The sequence below is a fragment of the Amaranthus tricolor genome, chromosome 12 (assembly GCF_026212465.1).
Source record: "Amaranthus tricolor cultivar Red isolate AtriRed21 chromosome 12, ASM2621246v1, whole genome shotgun sequence".
Lineage (NCBI taxonomy): Eukaryota > Viridiplantae > Streptophyta > Magnoliopsida > Caryophyllales > Amaranthaceae > Amaranthus > Amaranthus tricolor.
This window is the reverse complement of record NC_080058.1, coordinates 19,865,121-19,879,910: the sequence shown is the minus strand read 5'-3', so window position 1 is coordinate 19,879,910 and position 14,790 is coordinate 19,865,121. Positions and strand designations below refer to the sequence as shown.

Here is a 14,790-nt window from a genome sequence, read left to right as displayed (position 1 = left end):
TGAGTAAGTGACGAAAACTCTTAAAAAACGTTAAAAACGCAACTTAGCACGTAATATCAAGCATAGGACTACTATTTTAATTATATACCAAATAGTTTAGTGTTCCAATTTTCTTGCCAAACAAACCAAGATTGAACCACTTTGTAAAAGTGCCAAAAACGCTTAAAAAACCCTAAAAAAGAAACTTAGCACGTAATATCTAGCATATGACTATTTTTGACATTTGTAACCATTTCAAAACAAAAATATATGCCAAATAGTGATTTGTGTCAAGTTGCGTGCTAAACAAACCAAGTTTGAGCCACTTTATGCGAGAAAGTGCCAAAAACGCTTAAAAAAACCTTAACAAAGCAACTTAGCATGTAATATCTAGCATATAAGTATTAAAAAATGGTGTCGTTTAGTATACTTAGTATCACAATATAAAAAACACGTTGCAATTTTAATTAATAGGTGCTTATATGTTAAAAAACTATGTACCTTTACCACAGGCTCGGGTGTTGGCTCGGGATTTTGAGCAACGGAGTTCACGGTCTCCGGTGTAGGATTTTGAGCTTTGGAGGTAGTCATGGGCTAGGGTGTTGGGTCTTACGGGCACGTTTTTTGGTGATCCAGCCAGTTACAAGCTTGGATTTGAAATCTCTGAATCTTTCAGCAACATCTGAAAGAAAAACATTCTTTTTCTCTTCGTCATTCTCAATATGAAAAAGATTCTACAAAAAATAAAAATTATATTTATTAGTGTCAATTAAACTAATTTTAAAATGAAACTAAATTAATAAAAATAGTAAAGTTGCTTACCACAGTATCATCCCATAGAGAGTTATTCAAACCCTCTGGAACCTCGTTCCATGCGTATAATATGGAAATCTTATGGATACATATGCCGATTTATTTTCTATATTGCCTACGCCATTCGCCATAGGGTTGAACCAATGCATTGAACTCCAAGTGCATGGGTTCTATGACTTTGAGGCTTTTCTTAGGATCTTGTCCTTTTCTCTTCTTAGAAATAACGCTAGTAGTGGTAGTAGGAACATCCGTTGGTACTATTTCCATCTCTGAGGGATATGTTGGGGCGTCTTCAGCAATACTCTCGTGTCTAACGTATGGGTCGTCATCCTCTTTGTCACCTCTCTTCAGAGTCATGATCATCATCAATTATGTCCTTTTCTATCTCGAGATCATAGTCCTTATTCGACTCACTATGATGCTCATTATTAGAAGTCTGAATCTAGGGGACAATTTCATCTCTGAAAAGGTGCAATGTAGATAAGTACCTGAATGAATGTGAATAGAAATATTTTAGAACAACAAAGGAACGTAAATACAAATCTAACCATTTCAACACAATAATATATATCAAATAATGTTGTGTGCCAAGTTTCATGCAAAACAAACCAAGTTTGAACTACTTTATGCGAGAAAATACCAAAAAAGCATTAAAAAATCTTAAAAACGCAACTTAGCACGTAATTTCAAGCATATGACTATTGTTTTCAAAACTAACTATTTCAACACAATAATATATACCAAATAGTGTTGTGTGCCAAGTTTCATACAAAAAAAAACCAAGTTTGAACTACTTTATGCGAGAAAGTGCCAAAAACGCTTTAAAAACCTTTAAAACGTAACTTAGCACGTAATATCAAGCATATGACTATTGTTTTCAATTCAAACCATTTCAAAACAAAAAAAAATACCAAATAGTGTTGTGGGCCAAGTTTCATGCAAAACAAACCAAGTTTGAACTACTTTATGTGAGAAAGTGTCAAAAAAGCTTAAAAAACCTTTAAACGCAACTTAGCACGTAATTTCAAGCATATGACTATTGTTTTCAATTCTAACCATTTCAACACAATAATATATACCAAATAGTCTTGTGTGCCAAATTTAAACTAATTTAAGCGAGAAAGTGCCAAAAAAGCATAAATACTTCATACCTTGTGAATCACTTAATTTAAATGTATTTCTTTTGTGTGATCTGCACGCGTATAACCAACATCTACATCATCTTCATCCACTGATTTTGGATTGATAAAGGGTGGGGAGTCTTCAAAAGCATCATATTCGTCTTTATCCTCAACATCATCTATACCAAAGATACTTCTTTTTTTCGGTACTACAATAGACCATTTTTTATCAGATGGGTCTACAATGTAGAATACTTGCTTAACCTTTGTGGCTAGTATAAATGGCTCCTCACTATCACTCAAACGATTTAAGTCTACAAGAGTGAATCCACAACGGTCATCATTTTTTACGCATCGTCGATTACTATCTACCCACTTGCATTTGAAAAGACTATTAGTGAAACTATAGTAGTCAAGCTCTCATATTTCATGTACCCTCCCGTAGTATACCAACTTAGCATCAACCGACGATTGATCCTTGGCTCTTGCGTAAAATGTAGATAACGGCAAAATGGAAACCCAATTATTCTGCAGATAACTTCTTATCTTGACCCTCAGTCCAAAATGTGAATTCATTGACATCGTAACCCTCTTATTTGTTGACATCATCACGAGGACCAAAAGCTAACCACTTAACAGTTTCAGATACACCCTTTGATTTTTTCACATATTACTCGATTATGAAACCAATCAATAAACGTCTTATTATGCAATTGCATCAATGTCCTATCCCCTTTAGAAGGATATTTGGCACGCAATATATCAAAATGCTCATTCAAAAAAGGATGGACTTCTGGAATATGATGCAACATATACAAGTGTGCTTATAGAAGACTATCTCGTAAAGGTGTGATCGATTTGGAGCCAATTGTTCCTGTTCCCTCAAGCCTTCCTTCATGTCAAGAGGTGGGAAGTCCAATAGGCTTTGCCATGGCCATATACTCGACAATGAAGTTACTAATCTCATCGCTCACAGTGCCTTGAATCATACTCCCCTCGGGTTGTGCTGGATTCCTTACTTTGTTTTGTAAAACTCCCATGTGCCTTTCAAAAGGATAACACCACCTTAAAAAAACTGGAGCCAAAAGCTTGATTTCACGAATGAGATGGACATTAAGATGAACAATTATGTCAAAAAAAGAAGGTGGAAAATACATCTCAAACTTGCATAAAGTTAAAATCACGTCGACTTAAAGAGCATCAAGTTTAAAGGGATCAAGAACTTTACTACAAATTGTGTTGAAGAACGAGGATAGCTCGGTAATAGCATATCTCACATGTTTTGGCAGTATTCCACGGATTGCAATTGGTAAGAACACTTGCATCATTACATGGAAATCATGAGATTTCAAGCTTCCCAACTTCAACTCACCATTTAGGGTCACAAATCTCTTCATGTTAAATGAGTACCCAGACGGAACCTTAATGCCATACAAAGACTCAAAAAATGCCCGCTTCTCTGCCTTCGACAATGTGTAGCAAACTGGAGGCAAATAATTTTTTTCATTACTCATCTTATTCTTACTGCCCTTTCCTTTATTACTGCCACCAACTTCATCAGATCTATTTCTTTTCTTACTCACCTTAACCTGTGGCCACAACTCCGGACGAATACCCTTACATTCAAAGTAATCTCGCACGGCCTTAACATCCTTTATCTTACACGGAATGTTCATGAGCGTCCCGAGTATGGCATCGCATACATTTTTCTCTATATGCATAACGTCAAGACAATGCAAAAACCTATAGATCTCTCCAATATGGAAGCTTCCAAAAGATTGATTCTTTTAACATTAGGCGGTCCTCAACCTCCCCGTTGGACATCTTCTTCTTCTTACGATATTGGTGATCTCGTGGGAGGAGCTTTTGATGGTGCATGAATACGTGTTTGCACTTAGGAATCCACGTGGATTCCATGTCATCGATACACATTGGGCATGCTTTCTTTCCTTTGTTCTTAAACCCTGATAAGTTACCATATGCCGAAAAATCATTAACATTGCATAAGAGCATTGCACGCAAGGTGAACTCCTCATTAGCATGTGCATCAAAAATGGAAACACGTTCATCCCACATCTTTCCAAATCCTCAACTAGAGGTGCAGGATATACATCTATGTCATTGCCAGGTTGTTTAGGACCCGAGATAAGAAGCAAAAGCATAATGTACTTACGCTTCATACACAACCAAGGTGGCAAATTATAGATCACTAACTGTACCGGCCAAGTACTATGTTGAGAACTAAGATTGCCGAATGGGGTCATTCCATCCGTACAAAGTCCGAGTCTTAAATTACGAACTTTATCCCAAAATGTCTTATGCAACCTATCAATACACTTCCACTCCGAGGAATCAGATGGATGTATGAGCAAGTGACCTTTCTTCACCCTATCTGCAAGCCACCTTAAATTTAACGCATCTTTCTTATAGAACACAAGCGCTTGAATCTAGGTATTATTGGAAGATACCACAATACCCTAGCCGGGGCCCTTTTAGCATCCCCTACCCCTTTATGCTTGTAACGCGATAACCCACACCTACGAAACTCTTCTAAGTTCTCATTTTCATTCCCATACAATACACAATCATTCGGACACGCATGAATCTTCTGGTACTCTAAGCCAAAAGGACACTTGAGCTTTTTGGCATAATATGTCGACTTTGGAAGTTCATTTCCCTCATTAAGCATCTCACCTAATGCTTTTAATGACATTGTGAAACTAGTATCACTCCAATTGAACTTTAACTTAATGTTGAAAATTGTCAACACGGCTGTTAGTTTGGTTTACTTTGTATATCCAGGTTACAAAGGCTTTTGAGAAGCCTCTGTCAACAAGTCAAAAACACGAGAACGTTTTCCTAACTCATCCTCGACTCCCTCCATCATCTCATCAACACGATCTACATCCTCATCGACATTCTCTTCATTTGTCTCATACCCATCAACACGATCTACTACATCCTCATTGACATCCACATTATTGACATCTTCAACAACACTTTTTTCTTTGTAAACTCCCTCCTCACCATGCCAAATCTGAACATGATATTAAGGCTTAAACACACGTCGAAGTATGTGCTCCCTAAGGATATGAACACTATCTACCTTTGATACATTGCCACACTTGACACATGGGCAATAAAAAATAACTTCCCCATCCTAACTTGATGTTTAACAGCAATACTATAAATTTCTAATACACCATCAATAAATTTTGACGATTCAATGCTTCCATACATCCAAGAATGATCTTTTGTCATCCTAAGTGATTAATTAATTCGAAACAAAATTAATATTCACTTTTTAACATATATACTTATTTATACCAAACATATTTAACCCTAAAAATATATACTTATTTATAACAAATCTAGTTAACCCTAAATATACATACCTCATATTCTAATTCTATATAAGCACTACATTATTGTATTCCAAAACTAAAATCATTCAGTTGAATTAACATTGTATACTTCATACTTCATACACTTCATATTCTAATTCTATATAACCAAACATATTTTAATTCTATACTTCATGCTTCAAGATTAAACACTACATTATAAATAAAATCATATTCAAAATACAAACAATAAAATTAAGTCATTTAACCCTAAAAATATATGTATTCTAATTCTAATAATTAAAGACATAAGTATAACAACAAACCACATTTTTAACAAAATACACAAATAATTAACAAATTATTAACATAAACTTGAAAAATGTAAAATTCACAAATAGTTGATTTTTTTTAGTACTAAATTGCTAAATTACAAGTAAAACAATAAAAATATGAACTTGCAAATTAATAAAATAAATAGAAATTACCTTGATTTCGTGGGTTATGTAATATAATCTACAATGAAAAACAAAAACAAAATTAGTATAAAAAAGGTAGCCCTAATTTTCGTTTGTTTTGAACTTGTAAAAACTTGGTTTGAGAAATTAAAAAGAGAAATTATGCCTTAATTTCGTGGGTTTTGAAGATGAATAAGACCAAATGCTTAATGGTTTCAAAGGGTTTTGAAGAACAATATAATGTCGTGCCTTTTGAAGATGAACACTAGAGTAGAGCAACTTTGTGAACAGTAGAGATTCGTGTGGGAGAAGAAGATGATGAAAAAAGTAGCTTATTCGTGGGTTTCAAAGGGTTTATGAACAAGAAGATGAACAAGAACAAGATCAACAAGAGATGAAACATTAGCTTATTCGTGGGTTTATGAAAGTATAATAGAGCTTCATGGGTTTATGAACATTAAAAGGCAGGTTTTTCATTAGAAAAAAACACTTTATGCTGCGGGCTAAGTGGAACCGGAGCATTTGTAAGCTTATTTTATTTTAAAATTTTCAATTTTTTTAAACAATTATGTGTTGCGGTTCAGAGAAAACCACAGCATATGCTGCATATTTTTTATGTCTAATTATTTTATGCTGTGTTTGTGTTTAACGGTAGCATATACTGGGCAACAGATGTGGTTTTTTCAACTAGTAAAAGAGGATGGAGAGATAATTAGAAACAAAGCATGGTGAGTAGCATTGGGGTACCATCAATAAAATTTATGCTTGCTTTCACCTCACACATGAATTTAAAATTGTAAGAAATAGATGTTAAATGTGCATTTTTAAGTAGTTATTTACAAGAGGAGGTATATGTTAAACAACCTCCTGACTTTTAAAATGATGATCTACCTAATCATGTGTTTAAGTTGAATAAAGCATTATATGGTTCGAAACAAGCCCCAAAAGTTTGGTATGATCGATTTAGTTCATGTTTACTTGATAATAATTTTCAAAGAGATAAGAATGACAAAACGTTATTTATTAAATAAAGAAACATGGATATTCTTATTGTTCAAGTTTATTAGGATGATATTCTATTTGGTGCTACTAATGAAAGTTTATACAAGGAAATTTCGGACATAATGTGTAAGGAATTTGAGATGAGTATGATGGGTGATTTAACATTTTTTCTTGGCTTGCAAGAAAAATAAAAGAAGGATGGTATATTCATTTCCAAAGTAAAGTATTTTAAAGATTTTCTTAAGAAATATAATAGGAACTAGTGAAAACACTCCCTTGAGCTCAACTATAAGCTTGGATCAAGATTTAACTGGTAAGTGCTGATCAAATATCCCATCCATAGAGGTATGATAGGTTCTTTAATACATTTAACTTCGTCCTCTAGATAACATATATAGTGTATGCTTATGTGCAAGATTTCAAGCTAATCCAAAAGAATTACATCTAACTATTGTTAAACGAATATTTAGATTTCTACACAAGACTAAAGACTTTGGTCTTTAGTACCATAGTAGTTGTAATTTTGGCTTGGTTGGATATTCCAACGCAGACTATGTAAGATATTAAGTTGATAGAAAGAGCACATCTGGATCATGTCAATTCTTAGGATCATCATTGATTTTTTAGAACTAAAAGAAGCAAATTTCAGTAGCTTTGTCAACATCGGAACTTGAATACATTGCAGTTGGACCATGTTGTTCTCCAATACTTTGGATTGCACAAAAGTTTAGAGATCTTAGACTAAATGTTTGAGCATACCAATGAAGTAAGAAAACACAAGTGAAATTTTTATTACAAAAAATCCAGTCCAACAATAACGTACAAAGCATATTGAGGTATGAGTCATCATTTCGTACGTGATCATATTGGAAAGGTAACAAGTCTCTCTCATTTGTTCCAACTGAACAACAACTTGCTAATATATTTACAAAATCTTTGAGTCATGATTGTTTTGCTTATATGCATAAGGAACTTGGTATGATGAATGATGTTGCAAGATCTAAGGGGGAGTAAATATATGTGCATCTTTATAGAGGGAATAATTTACGTAATTACTTTACATAAGATATTTACATTCATTATTTACGTGAATATATATGTGTGTTAATGTTTATGCTCAAATATATTTGAGAAGTGAAAATTAATTTTTATTTATTAATATGATATCAAACATAAATTAAAAGGAATTAAATATTAAATGTCTACAAAAATTGCAACTAAATACATTAAAAGATTTTATATGTTTTAGACACAAAAATTTAGAAAATCGTAAGTTTCTAGTCTTATTCTAAGCATAGTTTGAATTCAATTACAAAATCCATAAGTGCAACCTTCAAACTCCCTCTTCACGTCAACAATATTCCCAATTTATCCCCCCGTTCACGTCACCTTCCTTAATATTCACATCAGACCTTTTTTGCCTTCCCATCAAAACTTTCCTTAACACTTTTAAATCCATAGAACCGTCATTTTCACTTACCAAAACCAAACAATCATCTTCTTCTTCTCTGAAAAAATCAAGAAACCCTCCTTAAACTTCTCCACCATGGCACCAAAAGAAAACTAACAAGATCATCAATAGCGAAAGAGTCACCAAAATCTTCTCCACCTCCTTAAACACTCAAACAACCTATTTCCCCTCAACCTGTAACCCCACCAACTAATATTAAAATACCCAAAAAATGGTTTGTAAACCACGATACCTACGGAAAATGGGTTGATGTTTTCAAGAATCGAACACTGTCACATGTAGATCTGTTGGATTATAATTTTTTTCCTCTTTGAAGATCTTGGTATCGTTTCAATATTCATAGAGTCCAAAACTCCTTTCTACAAGTTCTGTCGCATACCCAACTCTTGTTAAACTTTTCTATTACAATCTATCCTTTCCTACTATTGATGGGTTTCCACCTATATAACATTTTGTTAAGGGACAAGAAATCGTCATCACTCGTAAGTCGTAACCAAATAAATGAAATTTTCAATTTTTCTGGAAAATTTGATGATAACACACCAAATTTCATGGGTGTTATTAAATTTTGCCACTCATTTTCATTTTATCGCCACCTCGTTTGAAATTATGAATTTGTCTCTGAAGTTTAAAAAATTATAAAATTGCCAGTGGACTTAAAACTTAATTAACAAATGTAAATCTAGGGGTGTCAAACAGGTCGGGTTGGGTCGTTTTCAGGTTCGGGTCATATATAAATGGATCAATAGACTTTTGACCTAAATCTGACCCATTTAATTAAATGGGTCAAAAATTGAAACCCCGACTTAATGTGTAGCAGGTCGGGTCAACCTGCTAATGACACATTTAACCTGCTTTTTTTTTTCAGGTCATTGAACCCATATATTTCAGGTCATTTGACCCATTTGACCCATATATTATATTCACATTTAACCTGCATTAGAGGAAGTTTCAAAAAGGGAAAGAATCCGATGGACTCAACCTCTACACGATAAGTTTTTGGAAGCAGTAGTGAAACATGGAGGGGGTGATAAGGCGGTTCCTAAGAAGATATTTGGAAATGATTGGCGATCATCAACTTACTCGAGAAAACATCGCAAGTCATTTACAGAAGTATCGAAAAACTTTTAAGAAAAATTACATGGGCGCAGATAACAGGAAGTTGAATGATACTACTGTTAGTTCTGCCGATACTGCTACTGATGCTTCGTCTTTGCTGATTTCCGTTCCAAATCAGATTGCTCCCGATTTGATGTATGTGGGGTGTTCGGGATCTACACTTGTTCGTTATCAACATCCTAATATGAACAATGAAACAAGTACAAGGGGACTGATTTGTGCACCTGCACCATCAAATTGTGCATTTTTATTAAGTTTTTTGAACAAGAAAACTAAGAATAATTGAAGATTTAATTGAACAGGAAAATAAGAGAAATCATATGAGAATAAAGAACATGAAAATAAGAACAAGAAAAAAATCAAAGAACATATGAATCACAAAAAAAAAAGTGAAAGAGAAGCTGATTTAATACCCGGAAAAGTACTGAAAGATCAGGTAGATTGAATTGAAGATCAGGTAGTTTGAACTGAAAAATCAAAAAAATCAAACACAATCCAAATCAGAAAAAATCGATCAAAAAAAAATCAGAAAGAAGAAGCTGCCGCAGAGAAGAGGAAGGAGAAGGGCGAAGGCGTAGTCGCACTGTCGCACAGAGACTGGAGTGGAGAGTTAAGGAAGGCGTCGTTTCAAACTTTCAATGGGTTTAATGGTTTATGATTATTTTAGGTTTTTAGGGTTTATGATATACCACTTGGCACTTATCTAGTTATCTTTATTCTTTATGACTTTTTAAAAAACTTTCAATGGTTTAATAAATGGGTTAAATATGGGTCGACCTGACCTGATTGACCCATTTAATAAATGGGTTAAATAGGTTTTTTTCGGTTTTAAATATTCAACCTAAACCTAACCCATTTAATAAAAAAGCAGGTCGGGTTGACCCATTTAATTAATTGGGTCAAAAATCTAAACACAAACCCGCTAATTTCGGGTCGGTTTCAGATCAGGTTAGCAGGTTGGATCAGCTTTTGCCAGCCCTATGTAAATCACACTTAATAACACTATTAACACTTTAATCCCGAAGATTTGTCTATATATATTGAATTCTCAGAAGCGTTCTTGAATGAAGTACGCATTCATATACGGTATTATCTCTCTAAAAACTCTCTAAAAACGTTGTTCGGTTTTAAGCAAGCTGTTACTTGTAATGGATTAACTATGGCTAACGAAAGCGATTATGAATCGAATTCGGTACGTAAATTTTTCGATTTGAATCATTGTAATTTATTTTTTTTAAAAAAAAGTCGCACAAAATTGATGGACTGAACCATGGTTCAGTTGCAAAAAATTGGGCGACTGGACCATGGTTCAGTCGCACAAAATTAGGCGACTGAACCATGGTCCAATCGCCCAGTTTTGTGCGATTTAAATTTTTTTTTATTTACATTATTATTTTTTTTGGTTATTATTATTAATAACTTTATTTTTCATAATTTTTTTTATTGTGCTTATTATTATTATTATTATTATTATTATTATTATTATTATTATTATTATTATTATTATTGTTATTGTTATTATTTTTTTTTGAGTATTAGTATTTTTATTAATTTTTGTTATTATTATTATTTATATTTTCATTATTAATGTAATTAATTTATAATATTTTTATTTCAAATTTGCAGGAGTTTGAAAACTTCGGAAACAATGTAGATTACTCTAGTAGCTTTGTTACGGATAGGGAATTTGCTTCCTTAAATGAGTTACATAGTTGGGACGATGCAATAGCAATAACAATTGGTTTTCAATTTACACGTGCTTCTGATAAAAAAAAGAAGGACGTTCTAGAATTAGTGTGTATTTAAGATGTCACCGCTATGGTAATTTTAGGGGTGATTTACATAATCTAGATAATACTGCCTGACCTGGTTCTAAAAGTAGAAGTTGCGGCCGTAAATTTTTAATTGTAGCAAGTAGTCGTAAACTAGAAGAAAGACCTTGGACGGTAAGGGTGTGTCCTGATGAAAAAAGAAGACAAATCACTCGTTCTTAGTGTACAGAGATGGTCATGTAAGGGCGAATAGGATCGATGTAGATATTCGGGAGCACATACGACAGCTTAATGCAACCGACCTTTATTATAAATTTTATTAGAAAAAATTTTCCTGGTTTTTACGAGTATGAAGCAGATATATAATATTAGGCAATTAATAAGGAGATAAGAGACTGAGGGTAGGACTCCCCTTCAACACTGTCTTTATATGGTCAAAGAACTTAATTACGTGGTCTGGACAGACTTGGATAGCGAAGGGGAATTGAGCAGATTATTAGTTGCAAATCCTACCTCTATCCAAATGAAACGTACGTGGCCGTATGTTGTACTGAAAGATACAACGTACAAAATAAACAAACAAAAGTGGTCACTATGTGAAGTGATCGGAATGACGCCAACGAATCACAACTTTTTGGTTGCGTTCTGTTTGATGCGAGATGAGGCAGCTGTGTCGTATTCTTGGGTGTTGCAGAGACTGAGAGATATTTTCGACACAGCTCAAACTCCTAGCGTCATTGTAACCGATCGAGACGAAGGTTTATCTGCAGTTATTCATGATGTCTTCCCAGGTAAAAAGGTTTTGTTGATTAATTATTGCCGTTCTATCTATTGAATATGTGTTAATTACGTTCAATGTTGTGTTTAATGTAGATGTGCAGCATTTGTTATGCATTTGGCATATTGCAAACGACGTGGAGAACATGGTGGACAAGTTGTTTGGCGGGAAAAAAAATCAACAAGGGAAAATATTCAGGAAAGGTAGATGGAACCCCTTGGTTGAAAGTTCTACAATCGGAGAATTTGAAGAGAGATGGCAAGCGATTGTGAATACGTGGTCCGTTAGGAACAAAAAGGTCGTTCGGTATTTGGCTGAAACATGGATTCCACTTAGAGAGAAATTTGTGCGTGCGTGGACGAATGATTGTTTGCACATGGGTAACCAGACTACCAGCAGAGTTGAAAGCCAACACTTGTCTTTCAAGTATTACCTTGGTAGCGGTAATAGCTCATTCGATACCCTATTTAAAAGGGCACACGCACAGATTACAAATCAGCAAGCCAGGATCCGACAAGCGCTACAGGAATCCATGATTTCTGTAGCAAGGTCGCTGTGGCAGCAGTTCTTTAGACCTTTATATCGCCACATATCTATATATGCCTTGGAGCAGCTGCGGCTTGAATATAACCGTATGTTAGAATTGAGTGAATTTGTATTCAACAAATGCGGTTGTGTATTTCAACACACCCATGGATTTTCGTGTGCTTGTTATTTATATATGTCTATCGGTTCACACGGTGCTTTGTTTGTGGATGACATTCATCAATTCTGGAGTACTTTGAGGTACACAGAGGTAGGAGATCAAACCAGCGAAGGAGTACAATACGCGAATGCCGATGACAAAGAGTACTTTCAATCTCTGGTCGATGAAATTCTAAGATCTGATCCCGCAGTTGTACGCCAAATGTCTCAGGTACTTGAGTATGAACTACACCCTGATGGAGCCGAAATACCTGAGCCTTACGCAAGTCCACCTATAAAGGAAAGACCAAGCACAAGCAAAACCACGAGAAGAAATAAAAGTGCATTTGAGTATAGCAGATCATCTTTTCGAGGTTGATGGTCTAGAACTTCATCCCGCGGCAGATCTAGTGGCAGATTCAGTTGGAATTAAGTTTAGTTTCAACTTATCCGGTACATGACTTTTCTTTCCGTTATTTACATTACTTTGTTACAGCTTAATATTATTAACCTTATTTTCAATTATTCCAGATGATCCAGGAGGTCGTGATTTTTCATAGTTTCCATGGCCTAATAACATCCCATTCATTATTCCTCCTTACTTGTTTGATTGGATTGATGTGTTAGGTGATGGTAACTGTGGATTTACAGTTATTGCCGCCACAGAGTTAGGAGGCGAGGAGGCATTGCCTCTTTTAAGACGTGCTATGTGTATGGAAATGTAAATGAACAGAGACTAATACCTAAGTTTGTACTTATCCCATGAGTCGTTAGACGATGCTATATTCAGAATAGGTTCACACGGCAATGGACCTGCTCCTTATATTCACTGGATGGATGCACCGATGGCATTGTACTCTGCAGCAACGTTTCTAAACATTGGCATTGCTTATTATGGTTCTGCTGACGGTAACCCGATGTACAACTGTTTGGTTTTTTCGTTAAGGAAACCACCGGGTGTGCATAGTGTAAATAAAGTTATACATATATGTTGGGTGAATGGAAATCATTTTGTTCACCTTTTAATGAACGACGATTCATCCCCACTCTCGCCCATCCATCAATATTGGAGAGAAGCAGTTGACAATTTTTCCAGACATATTGAAACACGTTTCAGTATTAGGATTATGCTCTGGAATAATCTATGCGGGCCACGACCACCACCACGTAATAACACCGTTGACGATGCTGTAAATTTAGATAGTCCGTAGTTTACCGTGTTGTACAAATCATTATTCAGTTGTATTATAGAAATTATACACGAGATTCAATTTGTAGATAGTCCATAGTTATATTATTGTGTACAGTGATTACTATAGAAAATGTAGTTTAAATTCTTTGCGTATAGTAACGATTCAAATTAATAAAGGCATTGATGTAAACATGAACTAAATTTAGTGTAAAAAGCTTTGACGTAAATAAATAAACGCATCGATGATTGTAAATTAAATTTAATACAGACTATGAAGGGTCGTGCCCCTTAAATGCTTGCCATTCGGCAAATAAATCTTTACAATCATTAAGGTACACATTTAAGGCATGTCGTTGCCGGGGGTTCATTTGTTCGACAGGAGGTAATCTTTCCAATGGAGCGAATCAACTGGGCCATTCATTCAGAAACTGAAAAAACCAAAAGCAAAAACGATGTTAACAAGATATAAAACAACATCCAAATAACAAAAAGACATAACAGAAAACAAATAAATTTAAAACACTCACATATTCAGCTCTTCTCTCCGTTGGACGAGGACCGACAATCGGTCCTTCGCCGGGCACTACGTAGGGGTGCGAGCACACCCTGAACCAGTCAACGTAACTAGGTTCAGCCTCCCATAGAACAGATGCCCGACGAAGTGCCTGCTCACCAATGCGGGCACTAAAGGGGAACCTACTTCATGCCTCCAAGAACACATCCGAAGAAGCAAATACCACGGAGTAGGTACCATGTGCCGGTCGCATAGCCTTCGCTGGTCTCATAGGAGGGGGGGGGGGGGGGAATAGCCTGCATGAAGCCGACCTGTCGCTCTGTCCGCTCCGGCAAATACACCTCAACGATATCAAAGTAAGTGATACCCCCGATGAAGGTGGTGCGTGGGTGCTCATCAAGCAACGCCCTAGAATCAATCATGTACGGAGTCCATTCCACCTGCATACAAGCCAAGTTAACAAATAAAAATAATGTAAAATTAAAAACACAAGCCAAGTTAACAAAGTGTGATGTGATGTACAATACCTGAGTTTCCGTCATA

The 14,790-nt window shown here is 35.1% G+C and overlaps 1 protein-coding gene across 1 annotated transcript; it reads left to right on the top strand.

Annotated features, from left to right (window-relative positions):
• The first annotated feature begins 10,414 nt into the window (after positions 1–10,414).
• On the top strand, positions 10,415–13,918 carry LOC130797208 (PKS-NRPS hybrid synthetase cheA-like). The gene is made up of 4 exons (XM_057659704.1): positions 10,415–10,499; positions 10,934–11,870; positions 11,953–12,994; positions 13,073–13,918. Exons 2-3 carry the CDS (start codon positions 11,510–11,512, stop codon positions 12,918–12,920), a joined length of 1,329 nt encoding a protein of 442 aa, XP_057515687.1. The 5' UTR covers positions 10,415–10,499; positions 10,934–11,509; the 3' UTR covers positions 12,921–12,994; positions 13,073–13,918.
• Positions 13,919–14,790: the final 872 nt, after the last annotated feature.

Bases quoted from the DNA above. Each gene is read 5' to 3' on its own strand.
- LOC130797208 (XM_057659704.1), top strand. From the start codon at position 11,510: ATGGTCAAAGAACTTAATTACGTGGTCTGGACAGACTTGGATAGCGAA. The intron at 11,871-11,952 runs GTAAAAAGGTTT...TGTTTAATGTAG, and splicing joins TATTCATGATGTCTTCCCAG to ATGTGCAGCATTTGTTATGC.